This window comes from Cryptomeria japonica, chromosome 8 (genome assembly GCF_030272615.1).
Source record: "Cryptomeria japonica chromosome 8, Sugi_1.0, whole genome shotgun sequence".
Lineage (NCBI taxonomy): Eukaryota > Viridiplantae > Streptophyta > Pinopsida > Cupressales > Cupressaceae > Cryptomeria > Cryptomeria japonica.
The window spans coordinates 716,675,797-716,699,038 of record NC_081412.1 but is presented as its reverse complement, the minus strand read 5'-3'; the positions used below and the strand labels follow the sequence as shown (position 1 = coordinate 716,699,038).

Genomic DNA, 23,242 nt, shown 5'->3' with positions numbered 1-23,242 from the left:
ATGTATGTAAATTATCTAATTTATTAGGAAAGGTTTTTAAGTGAGAATTCAAATAATTGAATATTCAATTAATCAAATTTAATTTGACTAATTCTAGTGTAGTTCACTAAATAGATTCAAAGTCATGATGCTCCCTAGTTTAAATTCTTTCCAGTATAGTTTCTTTGAACAACTCAATATTATCAAATTGTCTTACTTATCATGAATAGTAATATTTGTTTTTGACAGAAAGTGTTAGCTAAGTAAATATTTTTTTTAAATTACTTAGTTATGGAGGACTAAAAGATAGATTAATTAAATAATAAAAAATATTTGAATAATAGAAGGATTATTGGCTTAATTAAGTACTTAAAAATTATTTATTTAATATGGATAGAAGAATTGGTGAGATCATGATAAAATGACAAAATGAAAATGCATTAGTCATTTTTAGATGTCTACAAGGTAAATAGTCAAAATATAACTATTGTCAAAGAGGAGTTGAATGTCCTCAATTGTGTCATCCAAATCTAAAATGTAAGACTACACAAATAAATAGGAGATGTCTAGTAGAACTCAATCCAAATGAGGTGAATCTATAAGAAAAATATGATCCTATTATAAATAATCACTAAAAGATCTTTAAAAAATAATTTTGAAATCTATAATAGCAAGAGGAGGATCTAGAATTTCTTCCACTATAGATGGGGCATCAACGTATGTCAACCACAACACTAGATGGGGCAATGTAAGTCTCAATATCATCCATGCATTCCTAATCATGTAAGAAAGCATCACTATTAGATGAAGATCCAAAGTATCCATACAATTGCTAGACAATTATCTAATTAGTGAAAGGAGACTCTATGTGATCTATGTGATGTATGTTATCATAATAAATAGCAAGACATATTGGCCTATTCAAATGTCATTAATTTTAAACCATCTACTCTTATATCCACAATCACTTGGTTCGAGAATGAGTCCGACAAGATAGGGAAATAGATCGTGTTCAAGGTAGTGATTCTTTAACTATTATTTCTAAGATAAAAAATTATATGAAGTTAATTTGATAATACAAGTATGAAATTAATACTAAAATCCACAATGAAATTTCCAAAATGGAAATTTATTTTAGTTCTTGATTTCAAAAACCACATAAAATATTTGATTATAACTAAATCAATGAACCATGATGTAGAGATCAAGTGTGAAAAGAAAGTGTGTAGAAAAAGTGAACACGCACATACACCCACATTTTCAAAAAAAATTTAAATGAACAACCCCATAAACTATAGAGTTTGTCACTTGTTTTCATAGGTTAATGTGACACTGTGGGACCATGCCCATATTATAAATTTCAAAAAGAGAATACAAATCTAGTCCTTGAACAAGCAACTATCTAGACCAAAGCAACCAAAATTGACTATCATCCAAATAGAACCAAAAAAACTAATCTATATGCTACCTATGTATGGAGGTACAAATTTTTTTGAGACTTGCTATTAATAGAAAGTTTTGTTAAGAAGCTTATTATAAATAGTGATGATCTGCAAAATGAACTATTGTTAGACTAGAATCTGTGGTGGTATATCACACAAAACACAAGACAGAAACGTTAGTGTTAATCAACCAAAAGTAAGTCTAAGTAGGCATATCAAAAGAGACACTAAAAACATGATAAAATATTTAACTATGGAAGTAAACACAGCAAGGCATCTCCAAATGTCTTTTAACATGCTCTTAGCTCCTTCTCCCTTGTTCCTCTCCTCTCCAAGTTCCAAATTAGTGTAGCTCTCAGCAGCTTTTTGCACTATGGATGTCTTATGGAGGTTCAATATTGTAGATGATTATGAAAAATATGCAAATGCAAGCTTAATAACCAAAGAAAGATGAGTTATCTAAATGCTATTTGTTAATTTTAACCAAAAGAGTGAATATGACTAAAATATGCTAAATGCTTTCTAAAATTCTCTATAACTTAGATGCATACAAGTTTTCAGGATCTGGATTATGAAGAAATGGGCTCTATTTATAGGGAAAATGGAGCAATGGATGGTTGAGATTGAGTAATCTCAACAAGGGTCAGGATTGAATGATATTCAATCCATGTGAGGGCTTTCAACCCAATCCCAGGATGAGAAGTGTCAACATGAGAGGGGTTGAGAGGAGAGGGAAGAAGCATTAAATGTTTGACATGACCTGAGGGTTAACTTGGGAGTTAAGGTCAATGGTTGGGTTGAGTGAATAAATTTATTATCCAATGGATAAATTCTTGTGCAAAGGTAAAAGGGATAATCATGGTCAAAGAAATAAATGCTTGAGGAGACACATGAGTCACATGAGGGTTGAGTTAGGGGTTAACCATAAATGGTCATGTAAGAGTCATAAGTGGTTTGGAAGATTTTAGAGGTTAATATGTTGAACACATAGCATTAAATGCTTTTCAAAGACTTTGAAGTCTTTGAGAAGTGACTCCAAGTTGCTTAAGAATGTGACAATAATTAGAGGATGGCTTAGGTTAATTAGGAAGGGCTTAGAAGAATCTAGAAGGGGGTTAGGATTGCAAGTGGTTATGGTGGGTGAGGGAAAATAGGATTTTTATTAAAATAAAATTCATTTATTTTAATAAATAGGTGCAAGTTGCATTTGTAAAAAAATGCAAGTGGGGGGGGATAAATGATTTAAATAAATGTTTTACTTAATTTATTTAAAAGAGGAAAAGGGTTAAATGAAATAAATAAGATTTATTCATTTAATTGATTGTGAGTTTGGTTTAATGAATTAATTAAAATAAATTGAATAATTTATTTAATTAATAGAAGAATGTTTGAAAATGAATTAATTAAATATTAATTTAATTAACTGGTGGCTAGTGGATTTTTAATCAAATAAATAGCAAATATTCATTTAATTAAACTGGATAGATTTATGTGACTACAAATAGTAATTTCAACATGTGTTTTACATGTAGTTGTGCGATTCATACTTACTATTGTAGACACTTAAAATTGTCCAACTTAATTAAATAAATATTTTATTTATTTAGTTATTTTATCCTAAGTCTTCTATTAATTAAATAAATTTTTATTTATTTATTTAATTCATTTATCATTTTTTAGCGTTTCTCAATTTAAATAAAGTATTCCTTTCCCTAAATTGAATAAATATTTTATTTAGTTAATTGATCCCAATTCCTCTATTAATTAAATAAATTATTTATTTATTTAATTAATTCATTAGCTTTTTCATTCTATGACACATGTCGTTTATCTCTTAATTTTTCTCTACCTACTCCTTCATTATTTTATTATTTTTCCTAACTACCCTCTTATTATTTTATAATTTTTTATACCTACCCTTTAATCATAGCCGGCTATTTACTCTTTCACCTCTTAATCCTATCTCTCAATTTTCCATTGTATTCTCTATATAAGAGGATTCTTGCATCTTTTATCAATCCTAATGAACAATCTAGCAATCTGGCAATCTAGCATTGGAGCGTATTTTTTCGCATTCTAGTATTCTTATCTTGCATTCATCACATTTCAAATCTTCGTTCACCTTAGCTTCTTGTGCATGTGCTTTTGAGAGCATCATTTTTTAACACAAGATCTTGGTAGATAGAAGTGCAATGGAGTAATTTTTAGCATGCATGTGTGTTTTTAGTTTAGATTTTAGTTTGTATCAAGTTTTTCCATGTAAATATGTGTGTTATGCACTATTGTTCTTCTATGCAATTTTTTGCGCTTGTTATTTTTCTTACAAAAATATATTATGTAAATAATTTTTCTCTCATAAACATGGGTTGGAGGTTAAATGCAGTTTTGACAATCTAACTTGAAAAATGTAAAACATGATTGTATATTCATTCTAATTACGGCCACTAAATCCAATCAAAATTTGACTATATTATGAAGCATATTAAAGAATAGAGTTTAAATTATGAAGCATATTGAGGAATAGAGGCTCCGTGGTGGGAATTTGGAAAGGCTATATTGACCTCAGCATTGCCATGCATTTTTACTACACCCTCTTTGTCAACAACGCTTCATTTTATTGATGTTCACCATCATATCCACCCCATTTGCATCACTGGCATAATGTTTATACAGCTGATGCTATGCAACTCGTGCCTCCAAATTGATATTTCTTGACGTATGTATGCTAGTAAATTATGTTCATCTATAACTCTAAATGTATTCTCTAATTTTAAACAAGTCTGGCAAGTCCGTGAATTCTCCGTGACTGATGGAGAGTAACATGTAGTGGACACAATCTCCACATGTAATCCGCCCTGTACCCACCGCTACAATAAAGAAATATCCACTCAATTATATTTTTACAATTTACAGTGTTTTATGGTGAGCACTTGAACTCGTTTACTGCTTCTATAATTACTTGCCCTCTCATAACCCTTCCAAATCACCCAAACAGTAATGGCCACGATATTTTTGTTTGTTGTTATTCCGCCGTTTCTTCTCTGCTTCTGCTGCGGATGTATTGAGAGGGAACGGATATTGTCCTAATGGGTCATGTCAGTACAAGGATGTTAAAAGGGGTCATATGGTTTCTTAAGGGGTCATGTCATGTACTAGGATGTTAAAAGGGGACAAATGGTATCCTGAGGAGTTATATGGTGTCCTAAGGGGTCATATGGGGTCCTAAGGGGAGGGAGAGGTGATGACCTAGAGAGGGGAGGAAGAGAGAAGGGGAGAGAGGGAATAATAAAGAGAAAGAGAGAGCTAAGAAAAGAGAGATAGGGGGGCAGGGATTGATTGAGATGGAGAGAGGGAAGAGGTAGATAGGTGAGGAAGAGAGAGATTAAAATAAGATAGATAAGTTCACAAAGAGAGAAAGAGGGGTAAGGAGGTGGAGAGGAAAGAATTAGAGAGGATAGAAAGATATAGAGGTGAGCGATCTAGAGCCTAGGAAGAGAGAGGTGAGAGACCAAGGGTGGAAAGATAGAGGGGGAGAGAGAGGTGGGTAATGAGACAAAGAGGGAGTGGTAGAGAGGTAAAGATGGAGGGAAGTAGAAAAATATGTATGGAGAGAGGTTGGGAGGGGCAGGTATTGGAGATAAGGAGCGAAGCTGTGTGAGAGAGAGAGAGAGGGAGAGAGTATAGGAGATACCTAGAGAGGGGAGAGAGAAGAGAGGGAGAGTAATAGGTGTAGAGCTTATGGGAGATAAAGAAGTGTTGTGAGAGATAAGCAAAGGAGAGAGTTCATAAAGGAATCTATGGGTAAGATGTGATGGAGAGAGAGAGAGGTGGAGACAAAGGGAGAGAACTAGAGAGGGGATAGATAGAGAGGTGAGAAATCTAGAGGGTGAGAGAGAGGTTAAATACCTAGATGGGAGAGAGAGGGGAGAGATAGATAGAGGGCATAGAGATTGGTGCCTAATGAGACATGGATAGAGAGGAATAGATGTGGAGAGGAAATGAGGGAGAAACCTATAAATTTGAGAGAGGGAGGGAGAGAAAAAAGGAGGGAGAGGTGACAACCTAGGCAATGGAGAGATGGAATAGCTAAAAGAGAAAAGAGATGACTAAGAGGGGATGGATGGAGAGGTAGAAATGGAGGAAGTCGAAGACCTAAGGAACGAAGAGATAGATATGTTTGGGGAGAGAAAAGAGTTAGAGAGTTCATAAATTGATAGTGGTAAGGGGGAAGGGAGAGAAAGGTGTAGATTGAGGGAGAGAACTAGAGGGTGGACAATTAAATAGGTGAGAAACCTAGAGGAGGAGAGAGAGGTGGGTAATAATATAGGGAGGGAAAGGTATTGAGTTTAATAGGGAGGGAGGGAGAGACCTAGATATGGGGAGAGAGAGGATAGAAGGGATAGGTAGTAACCAAGAGAATGGAGAGGGAGGGGAAAGAAATAATAAGAGAGTGACAGAGAAGAAGAGAAAGGGAAGGAGTCAAGGATAGAAATGGGGTTAAGGAAGTAATGAAAGGTAGAGAGGATGGGATATACCTAAAGAGGGTAGAGAGAATTGAGAGAGATAAGAGAGGGAGAGAGATAGGTCTAGAGTTTGGGAAAGATAAAGAGAGTGAGATATAGAGCTTATGAATGATAATAGGAGAATGTTGATTACTGAAATTTGACATGCTGATTACTAAAATTTGACTAAGTCTGAAATGTTATATGATCCTCTAAAAACTAGAATCTACGTTATAGCTCCTATAGAGTTGAAACCACTCTCAAACACCCTAACAATATATACATAAAATATAACTTAAAGTATAATGTTATATTTTACGTATATATCCTGTTGAAAAAACTAAGGGAATGCTAATATGTTACTAATCTAATTTTATGTAAGAAAAACACGTACGTGTTTTTTTATTTTCGAAAACCCGTACGCGTTTTTATTTTTTTTAAAACACGATCGTGTTTTTGTTTAAAAAACCCATACGTGTTTTTTTACTTTTAAAAATGTGAATGTGTTTTGGCTTGGATTGAGTTGGTGAACGAGCCTCAACGCGAAGGGGTTATTTAAATTTGAAAATAACCCGTTCGCGTTAGTAGTTATTATACGTTTTTTTGAGAGGTTGTCCACTTTTTTTTACACCATCTTGGTGCAATTACCGTAAAGCAGGGGCACGAAAAGTGGTTTAAATTGTACAAGGTTACTATTTATGATGCTACAAATAGTATACAATGAAACCCAACCAAGATCACCATTTAGCAAACCTATACTAAATAGATTCTAACAAGGACACCAAAATCTCAATTTAGACATGTCTATTGTTATGATTCTTAATTCATCATAAATTTGCTAGAATCCTTATAGCTCGTCTCACTAACACAAATGCTAAACTAATTACCTAGCGATAAGAAACTTCATTGTTTGCGGAATCATAAAATGACCATTGTGATATAATGTACTTAATACCAATATAGCTAAAGAAACCATTGAGTTAATTCAATACACAAAATCACTAAAATTAATTAGTCAAATTGATTCCTTAACACTTCTTTCCAATTTCCAAATTCGCATTAAATGATGCATTAATTAATTCCATCATAAATATTTGATAATTATTATCATCTCATGATAATTTTGATAACAAAACAAGATTAATGTGTATGTACATTTAGCTATGTTGATATTTAATAAGCATTTCATATCAAATCCTATCAATTAAAACTTAAGTTTCCATGTTACCTTGTTTCATACCAACCATAACTAACGTTGTCAAAATCAAATGTAAATAAATCTAGTCATTTAAGAGAACTAAACACCACTAGTCAAAATATCTTTACAATGCAACAATTATCTAAAGCCACAATATGGCTCCATGTAATGTCTTATGAGAATATGGATATCATATGGTATGCATATCATAATAATACTATATTATAACATTCTTCTTAATGAAAAATACAACATGCCTTAGCAAGGCCGCAAAAAACTATCTAATACTTTGAAACAGTTACAAAAAAAAATTATAAATTGAGTTTAAATGTTAACTTTATTGAAGGCATACCCAAAACAATCATTCCCTAATATTTATTTATCAAGGACACAACCTTTAGTACCCTAATGATAACACCATATAAATATCTATCATTGCTCATATCTAAAGAAGCCATTACCTTGTGATTAAGTACTCGATACATAGTGTTGACTATAACCTTGAGTTGATAGCATAACATCTCATTCCATTCTAAGTAACCTTGTGAATCTCACTAGAAGAGAGCTACACAATCAAATAGCATAACTCAATGTATTGTTTCCATACAATTTATCATAAAGAAAATAAATTAGATTATTCAACCATCCCAAGAATTTATCGATATTTAAGCATCACACTACTCATAGTATTTTGACAATAGTAGCTTGTCCATGCTCAATCACTTTATACGTTCCAGTTATTGATACCATATTCACATATACTTGCAATAGTTTTAAGGAGCAATGACCTATATATTTAGGTTGATTATAATAAAATTTATGCTTGACATGCACTTCCATTTGTATATTATGGATCACATGCGCCATATAGTCATTCTCAAACACTAAAACTAATGTCAAGTTATCCTAAAGATTTCAAACTTGCACAAGGCATATGAACTATTTAACAAATATCTTGATGTTACCAAAAAAATATAAATGTTTATATATCATTTAATTTTATATTGACCTTCATCTACTTATAAGCAAATTGCAGAACTATTGTAATCAAGCCTTCCTTATATATTAAGCTAATATTTTTTTATACTGGAACATTATAATTTTCTTGATAGATAGGTATGTAAATATAATAAGATATACAAAACAAGGAACAATTCAACCAAAAAAAATTAATGAATTAAGGAACAAAAACATGAGAATCATACTATGATAAGAAGTCATAAAAAGGTATGCATTTACTTGGTCCAGAGCTATTTAATAAAATACCTCAATGAAAAGTAGAATTCCTTGTTTGTAGGTTATTTCAAAATATATTTTTTAAAGGGAACTTTTAATTAAATATAATTGGTTCGTGTAGTTGTAAGCCTAGACTCCTCCAAAAAAATAGACAATCTTATGTATAATAATACCATGAACAATGATCAACCTAGATTCATGATATTCAATTGTGGGGGTGGATGATTGAGAACTAAATGTATATTTTGGAAAAGAAATTATGAAGGAGGGGCACACTTAAACTCTAGAAATGGTGTTGAAAATATTTCTGATGTAGGTGCTAAAATATTCTAGTTGTGTCAAAACTCACCAAAATCCCTAATGCTCCCAATGAGTTGACATTCAAATACTTTTTCATTAGGAAACCTAGATAGGGCCTAAGTGATCTTGTGGGAATTGAGCAACAACCCGAATGGCTTCATAGCCTTATCCCTCAATCCCTTCATTAAATAATAGTTCCCCAACAACCAATGGGTCTTAACATTACTTGGGTTTATAGCCAAGGATGCATTTAGATTAGCCCGAAGTTTTATCCTAGTGTCTCTTATTCTTCATACTCAAAATAATTGCTACATATTTCAACAAAATCTCTACCATCTTGGATTATTATATCCTCTTTTCAAGAGGTCACAAAACTGTGTTAAGAGACTTTGGAGTTGTGCCCATGCGACCTAGTGCCCCAATGTAGAGGCCTTGAGAACATGGTTGGTTGAGTCCAACTACACAAAAATATTTGACTCTTCCCCACTTCTCCATCAAGGTAATTTTGTAGCAACCACAAACATTGTGGTAGTCTAATTGGTAGATTTGCAAACAAGAAGCTCTGCAAACCATTGGTGTACATTCAATTGAAGCAAAAACACTAGATCCATATTTATTTCTCTCACTGTTGATTACCACTATAGAGCTCTGAGTGCATGTAGCATGTCAATACCATCAATTAATAGCTCCTTTGGTGATCCTTTCAAGGTGAAAGAATGTTGAGAAAGGGGATGTCATATCTTATGCATGGAATGGTAGCTTAGCCTCCCCTTCTATGGCACCCATGCCATGCAATTAATTTTTCAATATTCCTCAAGACCACTTCCATGATGAAAATTTAGAAGTCGGTTCTACATAGTATTTTAATAAATTGGAGACCAAACTTTGTTATTTTGTTTTTTAATATTTTTTATGGGCTTCTACATTTTACATCCATGTCTACAAGGGTAGAGCTAACTACCACACAAAGTTACTCTATCCATTATGCTTTGGAGGATATACATACCCTTTAACAAGATGCTTGTTTTCATGCCACTAGTGGGGATGCAAGAATTCTCTAGTTTAAATTTGTTGAGAAGGAATGAATTCAAATATAGTTTAAAATTAAAAAGTTTTGGTGGTTGGGATGAAGTTGAACTTTAATGGGGCTTCATGTGGCAATGCTAACTAATCAAGGGTAGGATAATTGGTACGTGTTGGTGCTTTACTAATACAAGGTATCCTATTTCTTAAAAATCTAAAGCTAACAACATTGCCAAATGAGAGGCTCTATTAGCAAGATTGGTAATGAATTTTAACACATAGTATATGGAGTTAGTGATTGAAGGGGGTTCATTAGTAGTAATCAATTCACAAAGGAAAGAACAAAACTCTAATTCTAGCATATGTGAGCATATTTAGAGATGTGTTGTTTTAGAATAACAATTTTGACTCCATATCTTTCAGTCATTGTTACTAGAAAAAAGAAAGCAACCAATTTCTTCGCAATTAAACAAGATTGATGATTATGATTGGGACAGATTCACACTTATCATTGACAAGGTCAGGGGTGGGAAAAGGCTTTCAACACATTATTGCGAAAGACTACACAAAAATTCACGTAAGAATAACCATATCCGTACACTTTTTTAATGTAATTATTAATTTATAAAAATTAAAAAATTGACATGCAGATCTGCTATAATCTCCCCCAATTCCATGTCTATGAAAAATGTGGAAAAATAACATTTATAATTCGGTCCATCTTAGACCGTGAATGTGTTTTCTAATCTGTGAGAGTTCTGGCAAGTCTAGTCAATTTAGTGTTGATTATTCTACTTTCAGAACGCTACCTTCGTTAAAGTCTGGCAAGTCTCCTCATATTTCAACGAAAAGTCTGCCTGAGTGCAGCGAAATTGGTAGCCTTCCTTTACTTTGTTGAGCCCTCCTCTTGCCCTCTCATTGCCCTGCCAAATTACCCAATGTTTGCTGTTATTCCCCCGTTTCTTATTATTATAGCCTTGATAATTCTACATTTATAACGCACCTCTCACGGCTGCCTTCGTTTATAAGGCAAGTCTGTCTTCTCACATTTCCATGAAAATTCTGTGAGAGTGCAGCGAAATTGTTGGTAGTCTTCCTCCACTTTTATATTGCATGCCTCACATTATCGACCCCCACTCAAACCCTCATTTTGTATAAATACTTGCCCTCTAATATCCCTGCCAAATCACACAAACACTCATGGTGCCCATGGCCAAGTTATTTATGTTTACTGTTATTCCCCTGTTTCTTCTCTGCTTCTACAGCGGATGTATTGACAGGGAAAGGGAAGCTCTTCTCCAGTTCAAAGATGACCTAAACGATCCTTTTAGCCTACTGAGTTCGTGGGAGAAGGAAAGTGATTGTTGCCAGTGGGAGGGCATACGATGCCATAAAACCACCGATCATGTAGTCGTCGTTCAAATTTGGGGTTCACCACTATCTCGAGGGGGCATCATCCCTGAGAGCTTGTGCAACCTCACTTCTGTTGAAATCATACGGCTAGTTATGACGAGATTCACAGGTACTCTTCCTCCCTGCTTGGGACAACTCTCTTCTCTCAGAGGACTCTACTTACCTCTGAATAGTTTGAGTGGGAACATTCCATTGTCCTTTGCAAACATGTCTTCTCTTGTTTCCCTTGATTTATCGTTTAACGATTTGAAAGGTGTAACCCTCCTTAGTAGTATTTGTATGCTCAATCTTACAAATCTTAGAGTGGTTCTACTTAAGAACAACCAAATGAATGGAAGCTTACCATCCTGTCTGGGTAGTCTCTCTTCTCTAAATTGGCTAGATTTGTCAGAAAATCAATTCACAGGAAGCATTCCCTATTCTCTCTCTAATCTCTCTTCTTTGAGTTGGCTAGATCTGTTAGAAAATCAATTCACAGGAAGCATTCCCTCTTCTTTCTCTAATCTCTATTCTCTGGGTTGGCTAGATCTTTCTAACAATCAGTTGAGTGGTAATATCCCATATTCTTTAGGCAAGGCTTCTTCGCTTACACGTTTTGAGGTTTCTAATAATGCTTTGAGTGGTTCAATTCCAGATTCATTAGGTAGTCTCTCTTCACTGGCATACTTGGATCTATCTGACAACCAGCTACGTGGAACTCTTCCCTCCTCATTTTCAAGACTTTCATCTCTTACTGACCTCTATGTTCAGAGGAATAGATTCAACCAGAGTACTCCTTCCTCAGCGCTACCCTCTTCGCTTAAAAAGCTCTATCTCACATTGAACGGCCATCAGGTAATTTCAGAGGCTTTCTTTCACAACCTTAGCAAATTAGAGGAACTGAGGCTATCCAATAGTGTACTTAATATCGGCACTACTTGGATTCCTTCATTCCAGTTAGTAAAATTGTATATGACATCATGTAAGGTGTATGGTCAAATGCCCTCGTGGATTTCGACTCAGTTCTCACTTCTAGAGTTACAATTAGCTAACAGCAGTCTTGTTGGAGAAATTCCCTCTTGGGTACAGGACATGAGACTTCAGTACATCAATCTTACAACAAATCATCTGGAAGGTCGCCTTTTGCTAAATACTTCATCTTGGAATCAATTGCGGGTCTTGGATATGTCTAACAATACATTATATGGACAGATGCCATCAATTTGGCCTTCTAATGTACAAATATTGTTGCTCAACGACAATTTGCTGACAGGAAGTATTCCTCCAAGATTGCAGGATAACTCTTCAATGCAGGCATTAAATTTGGCCAATAATCATTTGAGTGGAATCATCCCTCCAAGCTTAGCCGATTGTTCCGAGCTTCAAATGCTGAATTTGGGAGATAATAATTTGAGAGGAATGATCCCTTCCAAGTTTGGTAAGCTAAGTCAGTTGCAGTCACTAGTGTTAAAGAATAACAGGTTGAGTGGATCATTCCCTCCCTCCATGTCAAACTGCACAAAATTATATTTTCTGGATGTTGGGCAAAACTTATTGGAAGGTCAGATTCCAAAGTCAATAGGAAATCTTTCAGAGCTGATAGTGCTAGCAATGAGGAAGAATAATTTGAAAGGAAGTTTTCCTACAGAAATTGGGCAACTGAAGCATCTCCAAATCTTGGACCTTTCTTCGAATCACCTTTCAGGGTATATACCATACAGTATTTTCAGTTTACAAGCAATGATGCTAGAATCTAAATCACGAATTTAGCAAGGTTTAAATATCTTGGCATTCAACCTATTACACATCGTATGTTACATGTATGAGAATGGATTGAATATGAATTCAAAAGGCAGAGATGAGAATTACACATATATTTTCCCTACCATGGCATCCTTGGACCTCTCAAACAATCAATTGAATGGGGATGTTTCTTCTAATTTGGGAAAGTTGAAGGGGTTGAAGTTGCTCAACTTTTCCATGAACAATTTCAATGGTGCTATTCCAAATAGTATTGTCCAAAGGAGTTGGTTGGAATCATTAGATCTGTCTACAAATCATTTTTCAAGACAAATTCATTTAGATCTTGGATCTTTGAGTTATTTGGGAGCCCTCAACTTTTCCAACAACAACCTTTCAGGCAGTATACCACAAGGAGGACACATGACAACATTTACTGAATCATCTTATTCAGAAAATCCTAATTTATGGGGATGTCCACTTCCAAAAAATGTGCTTGGCCAGAATTTGCTCTGGCTCCTCCTCCAATTTCTACATCTATTAACGAAGAAGAGTTCAGTGACGAAAGTCTATGGTATGAGATTGGAGTGGGACTGTCATATGGAGCAGGCTTTGGAGCAGTGGTGTTATTTATTGTATTAAGAAGGAAGTGGGGACACAGATACTTTCAGGGAGTTGATGTGGTCTTGAAATTTTGTTTTCCATGGTTTTGTAACTTGACGTTATGAGAATGTGAGACTTGTCAATACAAATATATTATAATTTATTAAAGTTCATTCAATTTGTGACATATTTTTAAAACATTATGTAAAATTTTATTTATAATAAATTTGTGTTTTGCATATCTTGAAATTATTATGAGAGTTTAGTGAAAAATCTATTTTGGCAATTAATTATATTTGAAGTTTTTTAGTGGTGAAAAACTACTATAGAATAAGATTGGAAGCATTAACATATTTTAGTGACCACATTCAAACTAATTTTTAATTCTTTCCTTTAATTGAATTTTTTATCTCTCTTTTTCTATTTTCATAAATATTTTGTCTCAAAGGTCTATACTTTATTTTTAAATATGTTATCTGTAATAAAGAGATTAAATCCTTTCATACAAAAATTAAATAATGTGTGGTTGTGGTTAAGGTAGAATTTTTCTAATTGTTAATATGATATATTAAGTTACGTTAAAGGTCATAAAATAGTGTTTGTTTATTAAAATAGCTTTCATAATTTGAACATATACAATTTGGTAAAATTTTAAGTACTTTTAGATACAAATGTAAGGGTACAATAATTGCAATGCTTTATCACTATTAAATACCAATTTTTTAACTTGTAAGTAATGATATATGTATTACGTATGAAAACACCTACCCTATTGGGAAATATTCAAGCGAGTTTATATAACCTAAGATTAATAATTCATTGAGTCAAAGCTTTTTTTTCACTGGCTCTACTATAGTTTACTAACATTTGAACTCATGATAGTCTTGTGATAACTAATCGGCTACTATTTTATTTCATTTTATTTATATCATCATCATTACACTTCCAAGTAATATTTTAATCGACCATATAACTCTTATCAACCTTAGAAGTGTCAATTTCAATGCTACCAACAATAGTCATGGTAACCACTCTATGCCACAATCTGCAACCCACGCTAAATATGACAAGCTCCCAAAAATATTAATGTCATCCCTAAACCCAAGCTTATATCTCGAGGGTTCATTCATAATGGCCCTACTTGCACATCCATTTCTAGAAATTTGAAAGCAAGCAAGTTCTAGTCAACTGTTACCTTTATGCCAACATTATTGTACAAATACATACAAAACAACATAGGAACCATCGCATACAAGCATCACATGTTTACACAATGGTTGCCTCAAACATGCAAATTCTTCTATATACAATGTGGCTAGCTCCTACTTTCAACACGTATACACAATGTGACTATCTCATACACACTAGATTACACATGCATCATACATACCATATGAATAATTTTTATATACAAAGTTTAATAACTTGTGCATTCATCACATAACTATGTCATGCATCCCACATATACACAACGTGAATAACATAAACATCAGATGTTCATATAGAGATTAGTTGGAAAATATGAAGTGGTTGTGAACTTATTACAATCATTTTCCCTTTCACCCAAATCAGTAAAACATATTTCTTTTAGTACATCCTAGATAGAAAGAGGAATGTTAACTAGTGCATCTCACATTACACCATGGGTCCCTTCTTTTTAAAAAAACATTATTGTTAATGATGATGATGAACAAGCATCTCATACTACTTGTTGTCATCAAAGGAAAGGGTGTAAGTGTCACAACACCAATATATGAGCCCATTAATACAAATGGCACAATGATCTACTCATGCGCAGTGACCAATTGATAAGACGAAGTGAATGTGACTTATTGCATGCCTCTTCCCATTACCTAGTCCACTAAACTTATCATTTACATACATTGTAGTCAAAAAAAAAAATGTTGATGCACCCCATAGTGCGTACATTATGGGTTTTGTTGACCTTCCCAAATCAATAAATTACTAAACCCTAAGAAAATGCCAAGTTCTACAATCTAGTTCAACAATGGATTTGGCCAATGAACAAGAATTAGCCAAGATGATTAATGTCTTCTACACTTCACGCTCTGTAAAACCTTGGCAGGTATACCATCATCAAAATCATTAGTAATTTTATTCTTTAGTGAATAGTGATGATTAAACAGATTAAACCCTCACACATTTTCAAAGGCTTATTATATCTAATTCTTAGAACAATTATCCCCTTTGATCTCTATGTCGCACAGCATGAGCAAGATAGAAAACTAAATAAAACAAAACCCTACAACAAGAAATTGAAATATATGTGTGTGAAAATTGTAAATTTGTATGGGGGACCAAATGATCAGTGTCTTTTCCAGAGGGCAATAGAGTCGTACTTGTGAATGATATGCACTTCTTCTACTAGTTGAAATTCTAATTATTTTGGCACTTTATTGCTTATGCCTTGCATAAATGTACAAGTATCCCAATTATCGGGTTCTTCTTTCTAATCCAATTAATTATTTTAGGTTACTATGATTTGTTCCAAATGAATTCAATTCTTACTTGAAGAAACCAGATAAAGAAATCACACAGAGTTATGAACTTCCCTCGACAAGTCAGCTATATACATGATATGCCAATTCATATAACAAAAAGAAAAATAATTTGGAGACAATTGTTGTCACAAAAGTTTGCACCCTTGTTGAACACTAGTTCTCAACAACCTTGTGAAACATGGAAACAACCTCCAAGTGTGGGATCTTATGCATGTGAGGTTGAGTCTCCAAAGAAGGCCGACTTCCTTAACAATTAGGGTGCGGTGTTGGACCAACCCAACACTTATAAAACCTATTCTAATGATCTGAGGGGAAAAGGGGAGAAGGAATGTTGGAAGGGAAAAGAAGTGATGCACCTAAATTGAAATATATTTCCTTCCCTACTTGTGAATACACAAGACATCAATAAACCACCCAAAAGATATACACATATCTCTATCTTAACAAATATCTCCATTGAAATATGTTTTATGGTTGTTGGTTCTGTCTATGTCTAGGTTCAGTATCCTTGTTGTCTTTTTGTGCCCAGTTGGGCTTTTGTTGTCTCTTTGGTTGTTGTTTTTAATACTTTTCCATGCAGCCCATTTTGTTTTGGATGTTAATATCTGATTCTATTCCTCTTAGAATCATTTTGTAAAGGGTTTTGGGGTCCCTTCAAAACCTATTTTTGCCTTAATCCAAAATAAATATCTCCAAAGAAAACAGGGAGGTTAGAACCTAGCTAGATGTTGAGAGGGATTGAGAGATATCCACAGACAACAAATACAGGCAAATTAACACAAATTGTTGGCAACAACAATGAAGGAAAATTGAGAGGGGGGTGAACCAATTTTCACCGAATTAAACAAATTAAGGACAAATTCAGATCTGGTCAGCTACAGCAAGAATAAAGATAAGCACAATAACAACAACACACATAACACCAAGATTTTGACGTGGAAACTTGGTTAAGGGAAAAACCATGGTGGGAACCTACCCACAATAAAATGATACTCTGCAGTAGTATGTGTAAATATAACAATGGGGAATGCACATGCATTCAGGCACACTGCCTAGAGCTCACTACTCAAAATATAATGACCCAAAAGGCTACAACCCTCAAGGAAGGTTCACTACCTTACAATAACATTCAGACTACAATCTGGTTTAGATGAACTAAAAGAATAGCATCTTCAAATGCCTGCTGATAGTTCTGGTTAAGATCATTTGTCTGCCCTGCAATAATCTCTGCTCAACACTTCACACCGAAAGATGAATTTTCTTATTCGCACATACACCACTCTATGATAATGCGGACACAACCACCACACACAAATTAAATGAATATAACACCTATTTATACAAATCATCAACCTTGACTACAAGGTCAACTCAACCCTTAAGACCTAATTATAAAATTGCATCATACAATACATAAATCAACCACCTGACCAATACAATGCCATAGATGACATAGCATGGAGCCAAATCAAATCCTCTAACATGAAACACCACCAGAAATCCAGCCAAGATCATCTACCACATGCTACACCACCAAAAATGTCGCATAACACGAAGAACATCATCGGACCCATAAGATCTTCAATAATGTGCACAATGATCAATGCAGACCACCAAAACAAATAGGACATGATTAGGAAACACCAACAAGCACGATAGCACCATCTACAATAATTGCACCAATACCACTTAATCAAATCTCCATCGATCATCACACCGATACTCAAGAACACCTAACAACAGCAACTGGGACTAGAAAGATAAGTTGAGGAGCACCAAATCATGAACCATTTTAATTGAAGATACACATCAACATCCCAAGCACTCTCCCAAATCCCCAACCAAGGCTATAGAAATGTCGGAGCACAACATATCAAATACCAACTTAACACTCTGCAAACACCAGAATACCAAAACACAGGAATATGTTGACATCAATGACAACAACATATCCTAGCAACAGAAATATCCAACAATCTCCCCTTCAACATTGATGAAAACATATGAATAGGAAAGACAAAGCTTCAAAGATAAGGTAGTTTTTCACCAGCAATCTCCCCCTAAGATCATGCACACAAAGCTTCAAAGATAAAGTATTTTTTCACATGCTTCTCTCCTCCTTTGACAACAGTGCCAAAGAGAAAATACAAATCATTATTCTCTCCCCCTTAGAACAAACTCACAAATCTGAACATCTAAACCATACATGGACTACTCCGGCTAAGTAGCAGCACCAACTCGTCAATCTGGATAAGAAGATAAGACTCTGAAGTCCATCAGATTGATGCATCTCAATGCATCTAGTTCTCATCAAGAGGGGTAGAGACCCCTAGCTTGTCTCTCAAATATACAAATGTATCTGTAGGCAAAGGATTAGTAAGAATATCTGGAATCTGATCCTTTGTAGATACATACTCCAATTTGATTGCTTCATCACTAAGTTTCTCCCTCGAGAAATGATACTTAACTGATATATGCTTTGTTTTAGATTGTAGTACCGGATTCTTGGAAATATTAATAGCACTTGAACTGTCATAGTAGGGTTAGTGCAGGATCAAGGGGGGCCAAAAAGTGGCAATGTGAAAAAAATAGCCCTCCTCACTTGCCTAAAAACGCGAAAATGCGTGTTGACTTTTTGCTTGGCCTGGGTGTCAGTACACCTTGGCCTAGTAATTACCTATGCAAACCGGATATCCGATAAAATCGGATATCGGATTTTATCTGATATCCGATTTTTATTTGTAATTTTAATTTAAAAAATATATTATATGTTACGTATTATATAATACAATATTATGTTATATATAATATAATATTATATTATATTATATTATATAATATTATATTATATAATATTAAATTATATTATATATTATATAATATTGTATTATATTATATATTATAATATAATATTATATTATATTATATTATATTATATTATAATATAATATAATATTATATTATATTATATTATATTATAATATAATATAATATTATATTATATTATATTATATTATATTATAATATAATATAATATTATATTATATTATATTATATTATAATAGAATATTATATTATATATAATATAACATAATATTATATAATATTGTATTATATTATATATTATATAATATTGTATTATATTATATATAATATAATATAATATTATATTATATTATATTATATTATATTATAATATATATAATATAATACATTACGTATTATATTATATAATATATTATTATATTATATATGTTATTTAAAAATAATTTAAGTGTTGAAATCGGATATCCGATTTTCTGAGACTTTTATATTTCGACAGTGACAGTCTCGTGAGTCATTTTTAACTCACAAGTCGTGCGAATTGGTCAAAATCCAATATCCGCTCCATCCGATATCCGGTTTTTTGACAAAAAATTGCTAAAAAATAGATTTAGAGGTAAGAATTTTGTCGTTTTGAATCATTTTCATTCATTTTTTGTATTTTTTGTGAATGTTTATTTGATTTTTCATTGAAAATATGGTTTTTTTAATGAAAACTAGGTTTTTTTAAATCAAATACCTAATTGTTTAAATTTGTTAACTAAATTTAATTGTTTACATTCAATTAGGTTAAAAATGGGGGATAGCAATGAAAACACTGACCAACCACAACTACAACAACCAAACCCTCATTTGCCAAACCCCCCCTCAATTCAAGATTTGATTGCACAAAATTTGAATGAATTGAGGGGGATTGCAGAAGTATATCGTAGGATCCCTCATCTAAACCCATTGTTTGATCCTCTCACATCGATCGTAAAAAGTATGGAAACCATGACTGAAGAGCACGATGCCGCCCTTTTGTGGTGAGATTCTATGAAGGAAAAATATGCAGATGGCTTGTCGTATAAGGATATCAAGGATCTTGAGATATCCAAAGCTGAAATCGCCTCATTGTTTGTTAATCCCCGTACTGGTCAGCCTGTAGATCCCAAAAAAACAAAACTTTCTATCAAATGGTGCACAAATGATGGGATTGTGAAAAACTTTTGGGATCGTTGGTGGATGGTTTTCAACAAACCACCCAACAACAATCTTGATATCCCCTTCTATTTCATAAAAAAATTGTATGCTGAGTTTGTTTTACAGAAACATGTGAACTACTTTGACATCCAACCTTTCCAGGGTGTAGGTTTAGGTATGCCCCAAAATAGACTTGGGGCAGTCAGCGTAGTCCAGGGCCCATATGTCCCCCCTCCTCCTGTTGATCCCCCACCTGCAGTTCAGCATCCTGATATCATTTGTGAGGCGGCTTCACGAACCATATCGGCTATTCACTCTTTGAGTAGCCTTTTGGTTTCTCAGGTTGCGTCAGTAGCTCAGCCTACTTTTGATGGTAGCGTTGCATCGGGTGGTGCTGACACGTCATCCTCGGCTCCACACATATGTGTGCCCCATATTTGTGTCATGTGTGGGCACGTATGCTTGGGTCCAGTTGGACAGCCTGTTGATCCTGCTGTGGACAGTGCAGATTACGAGGTGCATGAGATGCATGATGCACCAGAGGTTATTACATAGACTGGAGGATACCCTGGGGAGTCCTCACATGCTAGAGGCGAGGAGGCACCGTCATCATACATTGATGATGTATTGGTAAGATTTGTGTTTTCACAGTTCATGTTATATTTTAATTAAATATTTATAAATTAGATAATATTAAGTACTAATTTTTATTTACATTTTAACAGTTGATGATCGAGGATGAGTTGAGACAGATTCAGGAGGGCACCTTGTCGGCCATTTCATTTGGCCTCGATAGCTTGATGGTACATATATTATTGCACCTAGTCGTTTGTATTTTATTGTACATACATGCTCATCATTTATATTTGTATTAATTAGATTATGTAGTAACTTGCATGTATATCTTATTTTACTCTTGTAGGGCACAAGCAGCACGAGTGCGGTGCAGTGTGATCTAGGATCTGGTAGTGCAATTGGAGACAAGGGAAAGGTAATTGAATGCAAATATGATTGAATGAATAGTTTAAATAACTTATAGTGATTATACATGTCTAGACATAGATTGATAGTTTCATATACTTGTTGTGTATATATACACAGAACTCTTGGCTTCACATCCTTGATGACTACACCCAGTATACCTGAAGAAGAAGAAGAGATGCCTCAAGTAGATGTGTGTTTATTTTATTATTTGATTAGTAGATATAATTTGTTATTATCAGTGACAATTATATGCTAACTTGTATCAATCTCATGTTTCTGAACATATGTAGGTTGTGTATCAAAATATTCAAAACATACCTCCTCTACCAAAGACATACATCAAGAGTCCTGCAAAGCTGAAGAGAAAACATGAAGATGAGGTAAACATGAATAGTTCAATTAAATAGTTCATTTTTATGTTAACTTTTCGAATGTGAATTATATAATATAACTAATATTAATCATGGTTTGTTTTTCTTGTGCAGGATCCTTCAGAGCTGAGCAGTGTGGCGAAGAGGATCGATTTTGATGATCCATCAGCAGCTTAGGATGTTATAGATAGTTTTGGGATGCTTACATGTCTAGTTGGCATGTATATTTTGTATATGGACATACATTCACGTATTTAGACATACATTTTGTTTCAGTTGGTGTTTGGACATACATTTGTAATCATTCGACATTTTTATATATACAGAAGTTGATATTCGATCATATAAATTGTTGCTCATATGTGTGTGGTGTTATCATGGAAATCTTTAATCTTCATTCCAATAATTAACAATGGTTAATAATGGCTATTTAATGAACAATACAATTCATTTCATTTCATCGTAAGTGTTGTTTTTATAATGAACAATATAATTCATTTAATGAACAATACAATACAATTTATTTAATGAACAATACAATTCATTTAATCAACAATACAATAAAATTCATTCAATGAACAATACAATTCATTTAATGAACAATACCCTACGCATGCTCCTATTTTTCCCCCCCACTCGATCAAATGCTCGGGGTCATACCCTACCGGCGTCGTCCCTTGAGCACCCTAAGTGCTCAAAATTGTCAAACTTTGACGGGCCCTAACTCGGAATCTGTGGCACCTGCGAACAATCCGTTTGAACCTACGGGGCCACGAGAGGGGTCCCTACAAAGCCTATCTCGGTATTTCAAGTTGCCCTACGGTTTTATTAGGGCAGCAATTTTTCGGTTGGCAAAAAAATCGTCAGTCTCACTCAATAGAATGTTGTCGCATGGTCGATTTCTCGTTCAGCTTGTCGCGATGACGAACTGTCGGCTCTGACATGTCTAGTTAGGCATAATTACCCTATGCATGCTCCTATTTTTCCCCCCCACTCGATCAAATGCTCGGGGTCATACCCTACCGACGTCGTCCCTTGAGCGCCCTAAGTGCTCAAAATTGTCAAACTTTGATGGGCCCTAACTCAGAATCTGTGGTACCTGTGAAAAATCCATTTGAACCTACGGGGCCACAAGAGAGGTCCCTACAAAAGCCTATCTCGATTTTTCAAGTTGCCCTATGGTTTTATTAGGGCAGCAATTTTTTGGTTGGCAAAAAAATCATCAATCTCACTCAATGGAATGTTGTCGCGTGGCCGATTTCTCGTTCTGCTCATCGCGATGACGAACCGTCAGCTCCGACATGTCCAGATAGGAATTATTACCCTATGCATGCTCTTGTTTTGCCCCCCCATTTGATCGAACGCTCGGGGTCATACCCTACCGGCATCATCCTTTGAGCACCCTAAGTGCTCAAAATTGTCAAACTTTGACAGGCCCTAACTCGGAATCTGTGGCACCTATGAATGATCCGTTTGAACCTACGGTGCCACGAGAGAGGTCCCTACAAAAGCCTATCTCAGTTTTTCAAGTTGCCCTACGATTTTATTAGGGCAGCAATTTTTCGGTTGGCAAAAAAATCGTCAGTCTCACTCAATGGAATGTTGTCGCGTGGTCGATTTCTCGTTCTGCTCATCACGATGACAAACCATTGGCTCTGACATGACCAGTTAGGCATAATTACCCTACACATGCTCCTATTTTTCCCCCCCACTCGATCGAACGCTCGAGGTCATACCCTACTGGCGTCGTCCCTTGAGCACCCTAAGTGCTCAAAATTGTCAAACTTTGACGGGCCCTAACTCGGAATCCGTGGCACCTGCGAATGATCCGTTTGAACCTACGGTGCCACGAGAGAGGTCCCTACAAAATCCTATCTCAATTTTTCAAGTTGCCCTACAGTTTTATTAGGGCAGCAATTTTTCGGTTGGCGAAAAAATTGTCAGT

General features: G+C 34.5%; 1 protein-coding gene across 1 annotated transcript; it reads left to right on the top strand.

The window, feature by feature from the left end:
* Positions 1-10,889: 10,889 nt before the first annotated feature.
* Positions 10,890-12,842, top strand: LOC131071229 (probable inactive leucine-rich repeat receptor kinase XIAO). Its single transcript, XM_058006989.2, has one exon. The coding sequence runs from the start codon at positions 10,890-10,892 to the stop codon at positions 12,840-12,842; it is 1,953 nt and encodes a 650-aa protein (XP_057862972.2).
* Positions 12,843-23,242: the final 10,400 nt, after the last annotated feature.

Coding starts and splice junctions, on each gene's coding strand:
- LOC131071229 (XM_058006989.2), top strand. CDS start 10,890: ATGGCCAAGTTATTTATGTTTACTGTTATTCCCCTGTTTCTTCTCTGC.